This window comes from Bos javanicus, chromosome 29 (genome assembly GCF_032452875.1).
Source record: "Bos javanicus breed banteng chromosome 29, ARS-OSU_banteng_1.0, whole genome shotgun sequence".
Taxonomy (NCBI): Eukaryota; Metazoa; Chordata; class Mammalia; order Artiodactyla; family Bovidae; genus Bos; species Bos javanicus.
Window position 1 is genome coordinate 26,455,240 of NC_083896.1, and position 14,037 is coordinate 26,469,276.

The following is a 14,037-nucleotide window of genomic DNA, read 5'->3' on the forward strand; positions in this document are numbered from 1 at the left end:
TCTTTCTTTTTTCTAATTAAAATATAGTTGATTTTCTTTTGATAGAGTAAACTTATCTTTAATTGCAGAGAAAGTTTTAGGGAGCCTTAGAAAACTGTGGCCTGGATCTGTGATGTAGCATTTAATTTCTTGAAGTACATTATTTTATATACTGTGTAACTGAAGGGTGTCTGTTCCATACCATTTAAAAAAACCCTTTAATTGATTACATTGTCCTTAAAGTTTATTCCTTCATGTATGTATATCAAACTATCTATATATAAGGACAAGAATATTCAAATACTGGTTTGGAATTGTAGAAACCATAATTAAGTTTCCTAAACTTTCTATTGAGGAACCTGCCTTTGAAGACAGAGGCAAGATTTCTTTAAAAGATATTTTATACCTACACCTGCTATCTCCTCCCTCCATCCTCTATATCCTAAGAGCAAAAAAGGACATAGTTTGGTGGAAACCAGCTCAATACTGTAAAGCAGTTATCCTTCAATTAAAAATAAATTTTTTTTATAAAAGACATAGAGCAGAGGTGGGAGAGAACATTTGTCTTTCATCTGGTTCTTGACCCAATACCTGAAAAATTGAGTCTCTTCCAAGTGGTGATGTCACTTCTGATTACTGGCATCTTTTCTGTCCAGCTTGTTAATAGATAGACATGTAGATATGTAGGAATAGTAAGTAAGATAATAGAACCTGTTTGTGGCGTTTTTTCCTTCTGGTGGAGGATTAGCTTCAGTTATCCTTTCAGTTGGATGTGGCCCGATGAAGGAATTGGCAGCCAGGACCTGGGACACATTGCTAGGGTGATGGTCCTTTACTCTTAATCTGACTGTGGGACTTCCATCACCCATCGTATTACTTTGGGCTACCTGCTTTGACATATATTTTTTGAAGTATAATTGACATACAACATTATATTATCTTTTTATATATTACTACAGTTATTTTTTTCCTTAGAGTAACTTTTAGCTTCCAACTTAAATATAGCTTTTAGTTTAACATCCTTTTCTGTCATCATCTTTGTAATTAAGAGAGGGTATATATATACTGTTGGTCCATCTTGCTTTACACAAATTATTCAGATTTTTCATACAGACAACTGTCTGTATTCTTTCATGCTGTATGTAATAGCATTCCTAGTAGTGGAGTCACTGCCAACGAGTTAGGAGAGAGCTGATACATTAGCAATTGTAATGGACTTCACACAGTTTTATTAGATTCTAGGGATACAGTAATGAACAGATAGAAAACTCTATACCTGTGGAATTTAAATTCTCATGGAATAAACAACTCAGTAAGTTCATTAAATAGCATATTGGAGGATGGTAAGTGCTTTGGAGAAAAGTAAAGCAAGAAAGGGTGATAGAGTTCTCAAATGTGAGGATAGGATAGGTTGCCGTTTTATAGAATAGTAAAGGAAGGCCTTCCTGAAGTCTGTTTGATCAGAAACCCTGAAAGCGGTGAGGAAGCAAACTGGAACAGTCTGGAGTAAGAACATTCCAGGAAGAAGGAAGAACAAGCTCAAGGGCCCTCTTGTCATGCATGATAGAGAAACAGCAAAGGGACCTAAAGGGGCTGGACTGGAGTGAGGAAAGGGGAACAGTGCTGCTGAAGAAAGGAGTGGTAGATTTTGGAGGGTCCTGCAGGCCACTGTCAGCATTTGGGCATGTCCTTTCAGTGTGGTGGGGCTGTATTAACAGCATAGCTCAAGCTGCTGTACTGAGGCTAGACCGTAGAGGGTTCAGTAGGGATAGCCACCTCTAAAAAGGCTGTTGTATAATAATAACCTACGTGTGGCTATGAAGGTAGTGTGAAGTGATCAGATGCTGGAGATTTTTGAAGGTAGAACTAACAGGATTTTCTGACAGACTCGCTGTGGGTGTGTAGGAAACCAAGGCATCCAGGATAATGTTGAAGTGTTTGTGCTGAGCATCTAGAAGGATATGGATATGGAAGAATGTAAGAGAGGTAGAGGGAGAAGGCTATGGCACCCCACTCCAGCACTCTTGCCTGGAAAATCCCATGGACGGAGGAGCCTGGTAGGCTGCAGTCCATGGGGTTGCTAAGAGTCAGACACGACTGAGTGACTTTACTTTCACTTTTCACTTGCATGCGTTGGGGAAGGAAATGGCAACCCACTCCAGTGTTTTTGCCTGGAGAATCCCAGGGACGGGGAGCCTGGTGGGCTGCTGTCTGTGGGGTCGCACAGAGTCGGACACAACTGAAGCGACTTAGCGGTAGCAGCAAGAGGTATAGAATTGGGGGGAAGACGAAGGGTTCAATTTGATCATGTTATGTTTGACTTTCATTAGATATCTAAGTGGAGATATCAAATTGGATATACATGTCTGGAGTTCAGGAAAGTGGAATTTTTAAATTTGGAAGTTATCAGTGTATAAATGGTATTTTAAGCCGTGCATGGAGGTCAACACCTGAGTAAGGTTAGACAAAGAAGATCAAGGACTGAGCCCTGGGGCTCAATGAAATTAAGATCAAAGCTTAGGAGAAGAGAAAGAACCAGCAAAAACACTTGAGAAGGGGCAGACACAGAGAAGAGGAAAAAGAATGTCTTGTTTCTCCTTTTATTTTTGTTTAAAATGTCCAAGAGTCCGTCCTTTTCTGAGAGTTATTTCATCACTACAATATCATTTCTTCTTTCTTTGAAATATTTAACGCTGATTGTTTTTGAAGTTTTCTTCTGTTCCTTTCATTATTGTTATTCTTAAAAGTGAAAGTCGCTCAGTCCTGTCTGACTTTTTGCGACCCCATGGACTATACATTCCATGGAATTCTCCAGGCCAGGATACTGGATTGGGTAGCCTTTCTGTTCTCCAGGGGATGTTCCCAAGCCAGAGATAGAACCCAGGTCTCCCGCATTGCAGGGGGATTCTTTACCAGCTAAGCCACAAGGGAAGGCCAGTAATACTGGAGTGGGTAGCCTATTCCTTCTCCAGTGGATCTTCCCGACCCAGGAATCAAACCGGGGTCTCCTGCATTGCAGGCGGATACTTTACCAACTGAGCTGTCAGGGAACACCCATTTTTATTTTTAGTTCCTTCTTTTATGTTTGTTTAGGTCTGTGACATGCTTTTTGGAGACTTTCTTTTTGGAATAGCTGACTCTTCCTTTTTAAGAAGAGAAGCACTAAAAGCTGATTGAAAGCTTTGTGCGCGTGAGTGGAGCTTGTGAACTGAAGCTTCAGGGTGTTGTGAATGCATGGAGATTCCCATTTCCTGGTTTCCTAGTCTGCTCAGAGCTGTAAGCAAGGTTCGTAGGTTTCCTGGACTTGAGTGGCACAAGGCAGGGGTATGAGAATACAATACAGCACATGATACATTGAGAAAGAGTCGGTATTGACAGTAAATGCTGGGACGGGGAAAGACTGGTATGGGCTAAAGGGAAGTCTGGAACAGAATTCATTGATAGGGAAAGAGATGTCAGCTAGGTCTTTGAAGATTTGATTTGGTGGAAAGCATATTTTAAGTTGGAAAAAGAGCTAAAATGAAGGTAAAGGTTTGAAGAGGTGACAGAGAAAGCTACTGGGTTCTTTCAGTCTTTATTTAATTGTTATTGATTAGTCAGAACCATTATACTTTAAAGAAAAGTGCTATTAAGAAAATAGTTTTTAAAAAATTGAACTAGCAGTATAATTTGTGTGTTGGTTTTAAACTAAATACATTTTTAATTTTCCTTTTCAGTACAAATACAGAGACCTAACTGTACGTGAAACTGTTAACGTTATTAGTTTATACAAAGATCTCAAACCTGTATTGGATTCATATGGTAAGTTTATATATAAAAATATTAAGCTGGAGTTTTCTCTTTTTGTTAATAATTGTAGGTTTTCCATTTTCTTTTTAAGTCTGTTGGTTCTTTTCATTGTAGGACTGAGCCTTTACCTAAAAATGTGTTGGGGGGATAGGAAATTACAAGATCTAATAATACCATCTTATATTTGTTTAGTTATTTTAAGTTTTAAAATACTACTCTAACAAAAATGGTGCAAATTTAGACCTAGAAGTGATGTTATAGATAATATAGTCCATCATTTCCAGAAATATTATCCATAGTTGTGAAGAATGTTGCTTTGGAGGGTGGGGAGATGGAGGGGATTCTGTGGTTAAGTTTGAATACTTACAGGTTAAACAAAATTAAATGGGTTTCTTTGGAGCAAGATTTCTCAGAACCTTTAATATGTTTATGTATTTTGTCTTACCAAGAGGGGAGAGAAGATAATACATTGTTCAGTATATTCTAGAGTTAATTAGTGAACTGTTTTTTCTCTCTAGAGCATCTCTTTGTATTCTTAGGAACACATTTTGTAAAATTACATTCTAGACTATTCTTTTCATTTTATAGATGAAGAAAACACTTAAAAACTGTTGTCCTTAATTCTGGTGTAGGTGACGGTTTGTGTCCACTCTCTATTGAGATGAAATGAAGTTGTGATTTAAGTAAGAAATGACAATATTTAGAGGTGTTTTTTAATAGTCTTTTTGGCCCCACCAGTCCTAACATACTCTCTCCAATCCCGTCTCCTTGTGGACAAGGTACCAGGGCCCAGGGAAACCATGCTGCCTTGTGCCTGTAGAGAGGCCCCTGGCAGGGAGTGCAAGGAGCTGAAATTTGTAGCTGAGACTTGCTCTAAACTGTACTCACCCCAAGGGCTTTGTAAAAAGGATCCTGGTAGAGAGGTGGGAGGCAGCAGAGAGGGAATCGGCCCTGAATTTCCTGAGCAGTCATGAACCGGAAGTCCTCTCTCACACGAGGGCCCAGCTCTCCCTCCTGTCCATGTGCTGCACTGTGGTGTTTAGAGCTGCAAAAACTCATCTTTCCAAAGTTAGAGTTACTTTTAAAATGGCTTCTCTGGGGGAATAAAGTGACTAAGGCTAGAAAGTTGTGGTAAGTGTGTAGTTTTTATTGAATACTGAAAGAATAAGTGATCAAAATTGACAAAGACTGCAGCCTCATTGAACAAATCTTATATAGCTTTGTGTGACTGGACCAAGTCTAAACCATTATCATCAACATGCTTTTAGAGTAAATATAATCCTAGAATTTAATGAAGTAGTCTTTTTAAAACACAAAATCAGAGTTAATTACCTCATAGGGTATAAGTGTCAATAGTAGATAAAAGAACTGAGGTCAACAGTATAGTTCTGTGTTCTTGCACTGTACATTATAGCCCTTTCCCATGTAGTACAGGGTTAATTCCAAATTGTTGCAAATAATAGCTGTCCATGGAATACAGATTATGTACCCTAGTTATTCAATCAATTATAGATAGGAAAACTTGTGTGATGTGAGAAATACTTGTATTAAAAGATGTCCATATTTGTGAAAATCTTTTTTCCTTTTTATTACTGTGGGATACTACATTGGGATTGAAAATGACAGTGAGTGGGAGTGAACACCTGAGAAATCTAAAATTTAATGCTATTAGGTTAATATTTGTGGAAGTGAAAGCATTAGTCGCTCAGTCGTGTCCCACTCTGCAGCCCTATGGACTGTAGTCCACCAGGCTCCTCTGTCCATGGAAGTCTCCAGGCAAGAATAATGAAATGGGTAGCCATTCCCTTTTCCAGGCGATCTTCCTGACCTAGGAATCAAACCCAGGTCTCCTGCATTGCAGGTGGATTCTTTATCATCTGAGCTACCAAGGCAGCAATTAATAGTGATTTTTAAGTAATCTTATAATCATGTTGGTTGAAGACCCAGAGCTCTTATTTATTGATACTATAGCATTCACATATATTTTCCCAAGTAATTCATAGTATCTTTACTCTTTCAAAAGCTGATCCCATTAAGTGAATCAACAAAAGATTATTTGTTATTGGACAAAATGTTTGAACATTAGCAGGTTTGTCCCTTTCAAGAGTAGTAATGCATTGTAGCCATTGTTTCTGAAAGAATAACTTACGTAAGAGTATCTGTCAAAATGCTTATTGATTAACTCAGTATTCTCACCTTTCAGTTTTTAATGATGGCAGTTCCAGGGAACTAATGAACCTTACTGGAACAATTCCTGTGCCTTATAGAGGTAAGTGTCTTATGTGATTTATGTTTCTAGCATAGATGCATTTTAATTCATACTTAGTTGCCAAAGAATTGTAAGTAAATTAAGCTTGCTTTCTCATGACTTTCATGATAATATAGAGACTTTCACTTCTAATTGAAGTTCATTTGCCAGCAGCACCTAATATTTTCGGCTTCCTTACAAAGCTTCCTTCCACCACCACCTTCCTTACAAAGATAGATCAAGTATGTGCCTAGGAGCACTGGAGAGTTTTGTTTCAGAGAATCTTAGAACTAGAAAGGGATCTTGGCTGCCTCCTAGTTCAGCCTCCCACCCTATTCAAACTTACCTGACAATGGGAAGCTGTGTAATGTAGTGACTAAGATAGAGGCTTAACAGTCAGGGCAGAGTAGGGTTTTAGTTCTTGCTTTGTAATCAATTAGCTTTGTGGTGAATCTTAGTCACTTCAGTTGTATCTGACTCTGCGACCCCATGGAGCATGGCCCTCCAGGGTCCTCTGGGATTCTCCAGGCAAGAATACTAGAGTGGGTTGCCATTTCCTTCTCCAGTGATAAAGTATGAAGTGAGTGAAGTCGCTCAGTCGTGTCCGACTCTTTGCAACCCCATGGACGGTAGCCTACCAGGCTCCTCCGTCCATGGGATTCTCCAGGCAAGAGTACTGGAGTGGGTTGCCATTGCCTTCTCCAAGCTTTGTGGTAGTGGTCATCTATAATCTATAGCATTTGTATAATGGTCCTAACTCAAAGAATAATTAATTTGTAATAATATATATTGTAAAGGACTTAGCTCAGAGACTGGTATATAATAAAGAGGTACCAAAATTAGCTATTATCTATGGTTGTAATGTTAATGAAGGATAATTAGATCTCTTAGCCAGTCAGCCACCCTTTGCTAAAATACTTAAAGCGATAATGGAGCATTCAGCTTCATAAGCAGCTGTTCTGTTTTTGTTGGTTGTTTCTTGTGACTAGTTAAGGCCTGTAACCTACCCACTGATCTTATATAGTACCTGCTATGCGTAGGGGTTAAGGGCTAGGGATATAAACGTGAACAAAAGATGTACTGTCTCTGGAAGAACATACACAAATAGAGGAAATGGGGAATAGATAGATATTTATACTATTCTATACCTGCTATAGAATAATAAAATATATGCTGTGAGATTATAGAGAACAGGAACATACAGGAAGGTCATCCAAAAAATGATGTTCAAACTTAATATTAGGGATGAGTCAACCATTCAGAGGGAAAAAACACTTGGGCATCAGCATTTCATAGAGCAAGTATGAGTAAAATGCAGGATAGCTGACTTTGCCTTTACCCCAGGAAGTAAGCTCTGGTGAGGAAATAGGTATGAGTGAGAGTAGGAGGCAGAAAACTCGTATAGACATAATTAAAAGCATTATTTTTTTCTTCCAGTTTTATTGAGATATAATTGATAATAGCATTGATAAGTTTAAGGTATACAGTGAAATGATTTGATTTCATACATCAAAAAATGATTACCACAGTAAGTTTAGTAAACATCCATCATGTCTTACAGATACAATTAGAGAAATAGAAAAAAAATATTTTCCTCTTGTGATGTGTACTCTCAACTTTCATATATAACATAAAGCAGTGTTCATGGCATTTATCATGTGGTACATTACTTTCCTAGTACTTATTTTATGATCTGGAAGTTTGTACCTTTTGATACCTTCCTATAATTCACCCTTCCCCCCAGCCCTCACCTCTGATAACCACAAATCTGATCTCTTTTTCTATGTTTGCTTATTTGTGCGTGTGTGAAGGATAATTCACCTATAACACTATGTTAGTTTTTGTTACACAACACAGTGATTTGATATTTTTGTGCATTTCAAAGTGATCATTGTGATAAGTCTCGTTACCATCTGTCACCATACAAATCATTACATAATTATTGACTTTCCCCTCACTATACATTTTCATACCCATGATTCATTTATTCTGCAGCTGGAAGTTTGTACCTCTTGATCTCCTTCACTTATTTCTCCCTCCCCACTTTTCTCCCGTCTGGCAACTGCCTGTTTGTTCTTTGGATCTATGAATCTGTTTCTGTTTAGTTTTGTTTGTTCATTTGTTTTGTTTTTTCAATTCCACTTGTAAGTGAGGCCATACTTTATTTGTCTTTCTCTGTTTGACTTATTTCAGTTAACATAATACCCTCTGGGTCCATCCATGTTGTCACAAGTGGCAAGATTTCGTTCTTTTTTATGGCTCAGTATTACTTCATTGTGTATCTGTATACCACATCTTTATCCATTCATCTATTAGTAGGTACTTAGGGTGCTTCCATATCTTGGCTATTGTAACTAATGTTGCAGCTTTCCAAATTAGTATTTTAATTTTCTTCAGATAAATACTCAGAAGTAGAATTGCCGAATCGTATTTTGTTCTGTTTTTCTGTTTTTCCTTTTTGAGGAATCTCCATACTGTTTTCCACGGTGGCTGCACCAGTTTGTATTCCCACCAACAGTGCACAAGGGTTCCCTTTTTTATGTGCATTTTATCTAAACTAAACCTCTGTTCCCTCACCGTTTTTTTATATGGCATAGTTCTTAAGCCTGAGTAATTCTGGAGAAAGCATCATTTTCACAAAGCAAAGAATTCTAGGTGGTGGAAATAAAGTTATGTTTCATGTATTAAGATGTGCCCTTGTGGGGGTTGGGGGGGGTCATTGTAGAAGTACTTTTGAATAAAAAAATAAACCCACAGTCCTATCACTGATTTTTTTCAAGTGAAATGTGTATATATATACTTTTACGAAGTACCACTGTTTCTAAGAAGGGGACATATATCTGAATTGTTGGGTGATTCAGATGATTGCTTGGGCCATTGGGCTTTGAGCTTGGTAAGAAAAGTCTTTGATTTATGTTCAGTATATTAACTCTATTGGATCCTTTGAAACACTGTTCATTTTGACTATATGTAGGCAGATTTCTCAACTGAGAGAGATTCTATTTCATAAAGCAAAGAGAAGGAGATGACATCATTGATTTTGAAATTACCTCTGAAAAGCCATTCATTGGTCAGGCTGTTACCAATAGTTACCATCTGTTTGACATTTGGGTTAGGTTTTACACAGTCTGACTTTTGGCATGGGAGTTTCAAGTCCAGTGTATATCCCTTTCTGGTAGAACGCCATTGTCTCTGGTCTTTCCAGGAAATTTTAGTAACTGAAGTGACAGAAGTCAAATAATAAAGAATGGCTTGAACCAAAAGATAATTTGTGAATAATATGTTTACAGCTGTAAGCTCACACTGGTAGAGTAGTGATCAGTTAACTCCTTAATCCAGCTCTTGTATTTTACAAACTGAAGATTTGAGAAATTGATCTTAAACAGACTTTGAAGCATAAACTATTTGTTGTGATTTTTTTCTTTTAAAGTATTGCTTAGTTGTAGCTCTTTCTTGCTTACCTACTAAACCATTAGAGTAACTGAAGTTTCTCTTTCTCTTTCAGGTAATACATACAATATTCCAATCTGCCTGTGGCTGCTGGACACATATCCGTATAATCCCCCTATCTGTTTCGTTAAGCCTACTAGCTCAATGACTATTAAAACAGGAAAGCATGTGGATGCTAATGGGAAGATATATCTTCCTTATCTACATGAATGGAAGCACGTAAGTATTAATGGTGTTCTGTGAATTTGTTGTATTGTATATTTTGTTCACTAGCATCTACTTTATGTTAACATTCAAGGAGGATAAATTCATTTAAGATCACTAATCACTGAGCTTGAAAAAGGCTCTTTGAAAGAAACATGTCTTGTATTTTTATAGAGCTTGGTAGTTACAGAATACGTGTAGTCACTATTTTGTTTGCTTGAGTTGAACCTTTAAGAATAGATAGAATTCACATATGGGGAATACATTTTAAAAAGTAGTATTCTTTGGCATGTATTTGTGAAACTGTTCAAATCTCATTACTCAAAGTGTTCCAGTCAAGAAGTAATAGGAAGAAACTTTTGATGGTTTAGCTCTGACAATTTCTATCCAAAATATTGCTAAAAAAGCCAAACAAAGTAGAACCAACATCTGTGGAATGCTTTGCAGAACTGTGAGACAATTAGGGCTTGAAGGGCCAAGATCCTATGAAGAAGGAAACTGCAAAAAGATGAATCAACCTTCTGCCACTTTTCCCTAGGAGTATTTACTGATTCTTGGTGCAAGGTGAGAGGCTGAGAATCTGGGCGGAAGGCCTTAGCTAGAGGCAAAGACTGCAAAGTTTCTAACAGTCTCCTAGAGCTCAAAAGACAACAGTTGTTGCTCTGTCTGCTAGGTACCCAGTATTTTAGGAGCCAAGAATTTAGGAGAAAAGGAAGCTACAAAGAAGTGAGCCAGATATAATCTGAGTTTCCCACTCAAGACATTTGCAGAATTCCTAAATTTCAAAGACACGATGTTAAAAAAGCTAAGCAGAGAGCCTCTGAAAAACACAGCCAAGTTCTCAGCAGTCTTAGGTTGTGGGAGCAGTAGGAGTTCGAAACCTTATCAAGGAGGATGAGAGAAGTCGCTCAGTCGACTGTGTCCAACTCTTTACAACCCTATGGACTGTAGCCTACTGGGCTCCTCCATCCATGGGATTTTCCAGGCAAGAATACTGGAGTGGGTTGCCATTTCCTTCTCCAGGGGAAGTTCCTGACCCAGGGACCAAACCCAGGTCTCCTGCATTGTAGGTAGACACTTTACTGTCTGAGCCACAAGGGATGGGTAGAAGTAAATACCCTAAATTCTTAGTTGGCATGCTGGAGGAACACACCCTGTGAGTGAGAACTCAGGGCAGAATGAGCCCTGTAAAACTCCAGCCTTGAATCAGCTCAGCCCCTGACTATATTAAGGTGATTTTCTACACTTATCTGCCAGCGGTAAGATAAAGTGAACTTTGGCTGGAGGAAGATAGTATATAGAACCTGTGTAATTATTCATGAACAGTGTCAAGCATACAATATAAAATTATCAAGTACATCAAGAGATAGGGCATAGAGTGGGGGAAAAAGACACTAGAAACAGGCACTACCCTCAGGTAACCCAGTTATCAGACAGAGACTTGAAAATGATTATGACTAATGTGTTCAAGGTGGAGAACTATATTAGGTATAATTATATTAAAAATGAACCAAATAGAAATCTTAGAACTGAAAAATAGAATAATAGAGATTTTAAAAAATAAAAAAACTAAAATTTAAAAAAACTCAATAGGTGGGTTAGTAGCAGATTGGACTCAGCAGAATAGAGAATCAATGAACTGGCATATGAATACTTTATATTTTTAATGCTAGAGACCTAGAAATAAGCCTTACAAAAGATGTACACATCTATTACAGAGAAAATTTTAAATTTTATTGAAAGACACTGAAGAAGACTTAAGTCAAAAGAAAGAAAACCTTATTCATGGATTGGAAGATTCAGTATTATATAGACTCTTCAGTTTGTAGTATATCTACAAACTGAACTGTTCTCCTAAGAGAAGCTTTTGTTTCTTTGTGCATTTGTTAATTTTGTGAACTTGATAAGCTGAATCTAAAATTTATATGGAAATGCAAAAGATTGAGAATACCCAAGAAGAATAAGATGGAAAGGACTTGCCCTATAGATACCAAAATGTCTTTTAAAAAACTAGTAATTAAGATGGCTTGGAATTGTCAGAGAAGTATTCAAATGGATAGATGGAACATAATAAATAACCCAGAAAAAAAGATCCACTGTGCAGGCATATGTTGGAGACATTGCAGACTTGATTCCAGACCATAGCAATAAAGTGAATATTGCAATAAAACGAGTCCCATGAATTGCATGGTTTCCCAATGCATATAAAAGTTATGTTTACACTGTGCTGTAGTTTCTGAAGTGTGCAATAGTGTTAGGTCAAAAAAACCAATGTTGATACCTTCATTAAAAAAAAAAAACTATTGTATACTATAACAAACCATAATAGAATATGAAAAAGAATATGTATAATTGAATCACATTGCTATACAGCAGAACTTAACAGAACAATGTAAATCCAGTATACTTCAAAAAAGTTTTTAAAAAATATTTTAAAATATTTTAATATTGTTAAAAAATGTTAACTATTATCTGACAACACAGGGTTGCAACAAACCTTCAATTTGTAAAAATTGCAGTATCTGCAAAACACAGTAAAGCTAAGCACAGAAAAAAAAAAAAAGTTATGCCTAAGTATAAACACTTAATGTATAACAGTGATGGTATAGAAGATTACTGGGAATAAGATTAAGAACTTCAGTAGTGGAGTTGGGACAAATTCCTATTTGTATCGTATACAAAAATTAATTTCAGATAGATTGTGAAAAGCAGAAAAGTAAAACTTAATATAGGAGACTGCCTTCATGATCTGGTAATAGGTGGGGTTTTTTTAAAGAAGACGCAAAACTTTTACTATAAAGGAAAAGACTAAATTTTACCTTGAGTTTATGCAAATTAAGGACTTCTGTTCATCAAACACACATTAAAAAGTGTGAAAAGACTAACCATAAACTGAAAGAATATACTTATCACCTACAGTATAATATCCAGAACATAAAAATAACTTTGGGAATTATAAAAAGAAGGAAGCCCAATAGAAAAATAGATGAAACTATTGGATAAGTATTTCACAAAAAATCCTAATGGCCAATAAATATATATATAGAAAGATTTTAATCCTGCTAGTGGAGAGGGAAATATATAATAATTTAAAATCATGAGATACCATTACATGTCCATTAAATTTTCACTCCCAGTTGACCATACCAAGAGTTAGAGAGGATGTGGAACAAAGAGAACTCTTAGGCCCGCTGATGGAGGTTTACACGGCTGCTCGAGATCAGTTTGGCTTCACCTGGTAACGTTAGCTGTAAGTGCCCGAGCCCTGTGTCCTAGCAGTTCTACGCCTTGGTTCTGCTTTACACTAGAGCAGCGTTTCTCAACATCAGTGCTGCTGGCGTTGTGAGCTGGGGGTTGGATAATTCTTTACTGTAGAAAGGCTGTCCTGTTCATTACAGGATATAGGATCCCTGCCCGTTATCCGCAAGATGCCAGTAGCATGGCACAGTTGTGACAACTGTAAATGTCTCTGCTGCTGCTAAGTCACTTCAGTCGTGTCCGACTCTGTGGGACCCCATAGATGGCAGCCCACCAGGCTCCCCCATCCCTGGGATTCTCCAGGCAAGAACACTGGAGTGGGTAGACATTTCTAATATTCATTAGGAGGCTAAAATAGCACCCCTAGTTGAAAACCACTGCACAAGAGTAAACCTTGCACATATATACTAGGAAACATAGCAAGAATGTTCATGACAACATAAATAGTCCATATGACTGTTAGCAGTATAGAAGCATGAATAAAGAAGTTGTATATTCACTTAGTAGAATACCATACAGTGATCAAAATGAATTTATAATTATATTCTTGAGCAAGAATGTATCTTACAAACATTGCTGAAATAAGTCTGAATAGAATACACAGTTTGATTTAATTCATATGAAGTTCAGAAATAGGAAAAATTAAACATACTGTTTAGAAAATTGTTTATAAGATATACTATGTTTAAAGAAAAGAATGATTATCCACTAAGTCAGAAAAGTGGGTAACTATAGATAGATGGGAATGCAGTCCAGAACTTATAAGTTACTGGCAATCTTCTGCTTCATAACTTGGATGATGGCTACAAAAATATTTCCTTTATGGTTTCTCTTTAAAGTTACATTTGTTTTATACTTTTATCTATGTATGATATATTCCGCAGACCTAACAAGACATAACAGTAGCTAACTTTGGCATGGTATTCAAGGTTATATCATGGAAGATCCTGATTTTTAGCTACAAATTTTGTCCTTTAATAAGCAGTTGGGAGTCATTTTAGATGTTTGAACAAGAGTAGGGTATTAACTACAGTGATTATCAGGTATAATATCTGAAGTGCACTAGATAAATAAATTAGTTTTCTGACTGAAAAATCACTAGTTGCTCT

The 14,037-nt window shown here is 37.0% G+C and overlaps 1 protein-coding gene across 2 annotated transcripts in view; it reads left to right on the forward strand.

The window, feature by feature from the left end:
* Positions 1-14,037, forward strand: part of TSG101 (tumor susceptibility 101) — a 41,723-nt gene that overhangs the window by 1,337 nt on the left and 26,349 nt on the right. For both annotated transcript variants that reach the window (XM_061406245.1, XM_061406244.1), the window contains exons 2-4: positions 3,696-3,780; positions 5,972-6,037; positions 9,522-9,685. In XM_061406245.1, the coding sequence (XP_061262229.1) occupies positions 3,696-3,780; positions 5,972-6,037; positions 9,522-9,685 (315 nt within the window). The remainder of the gene's footprint in view (positions 1-3,695; positions 3,781-5,971; positions 6,038-9,521; positions 9,686-14,037) is intronic.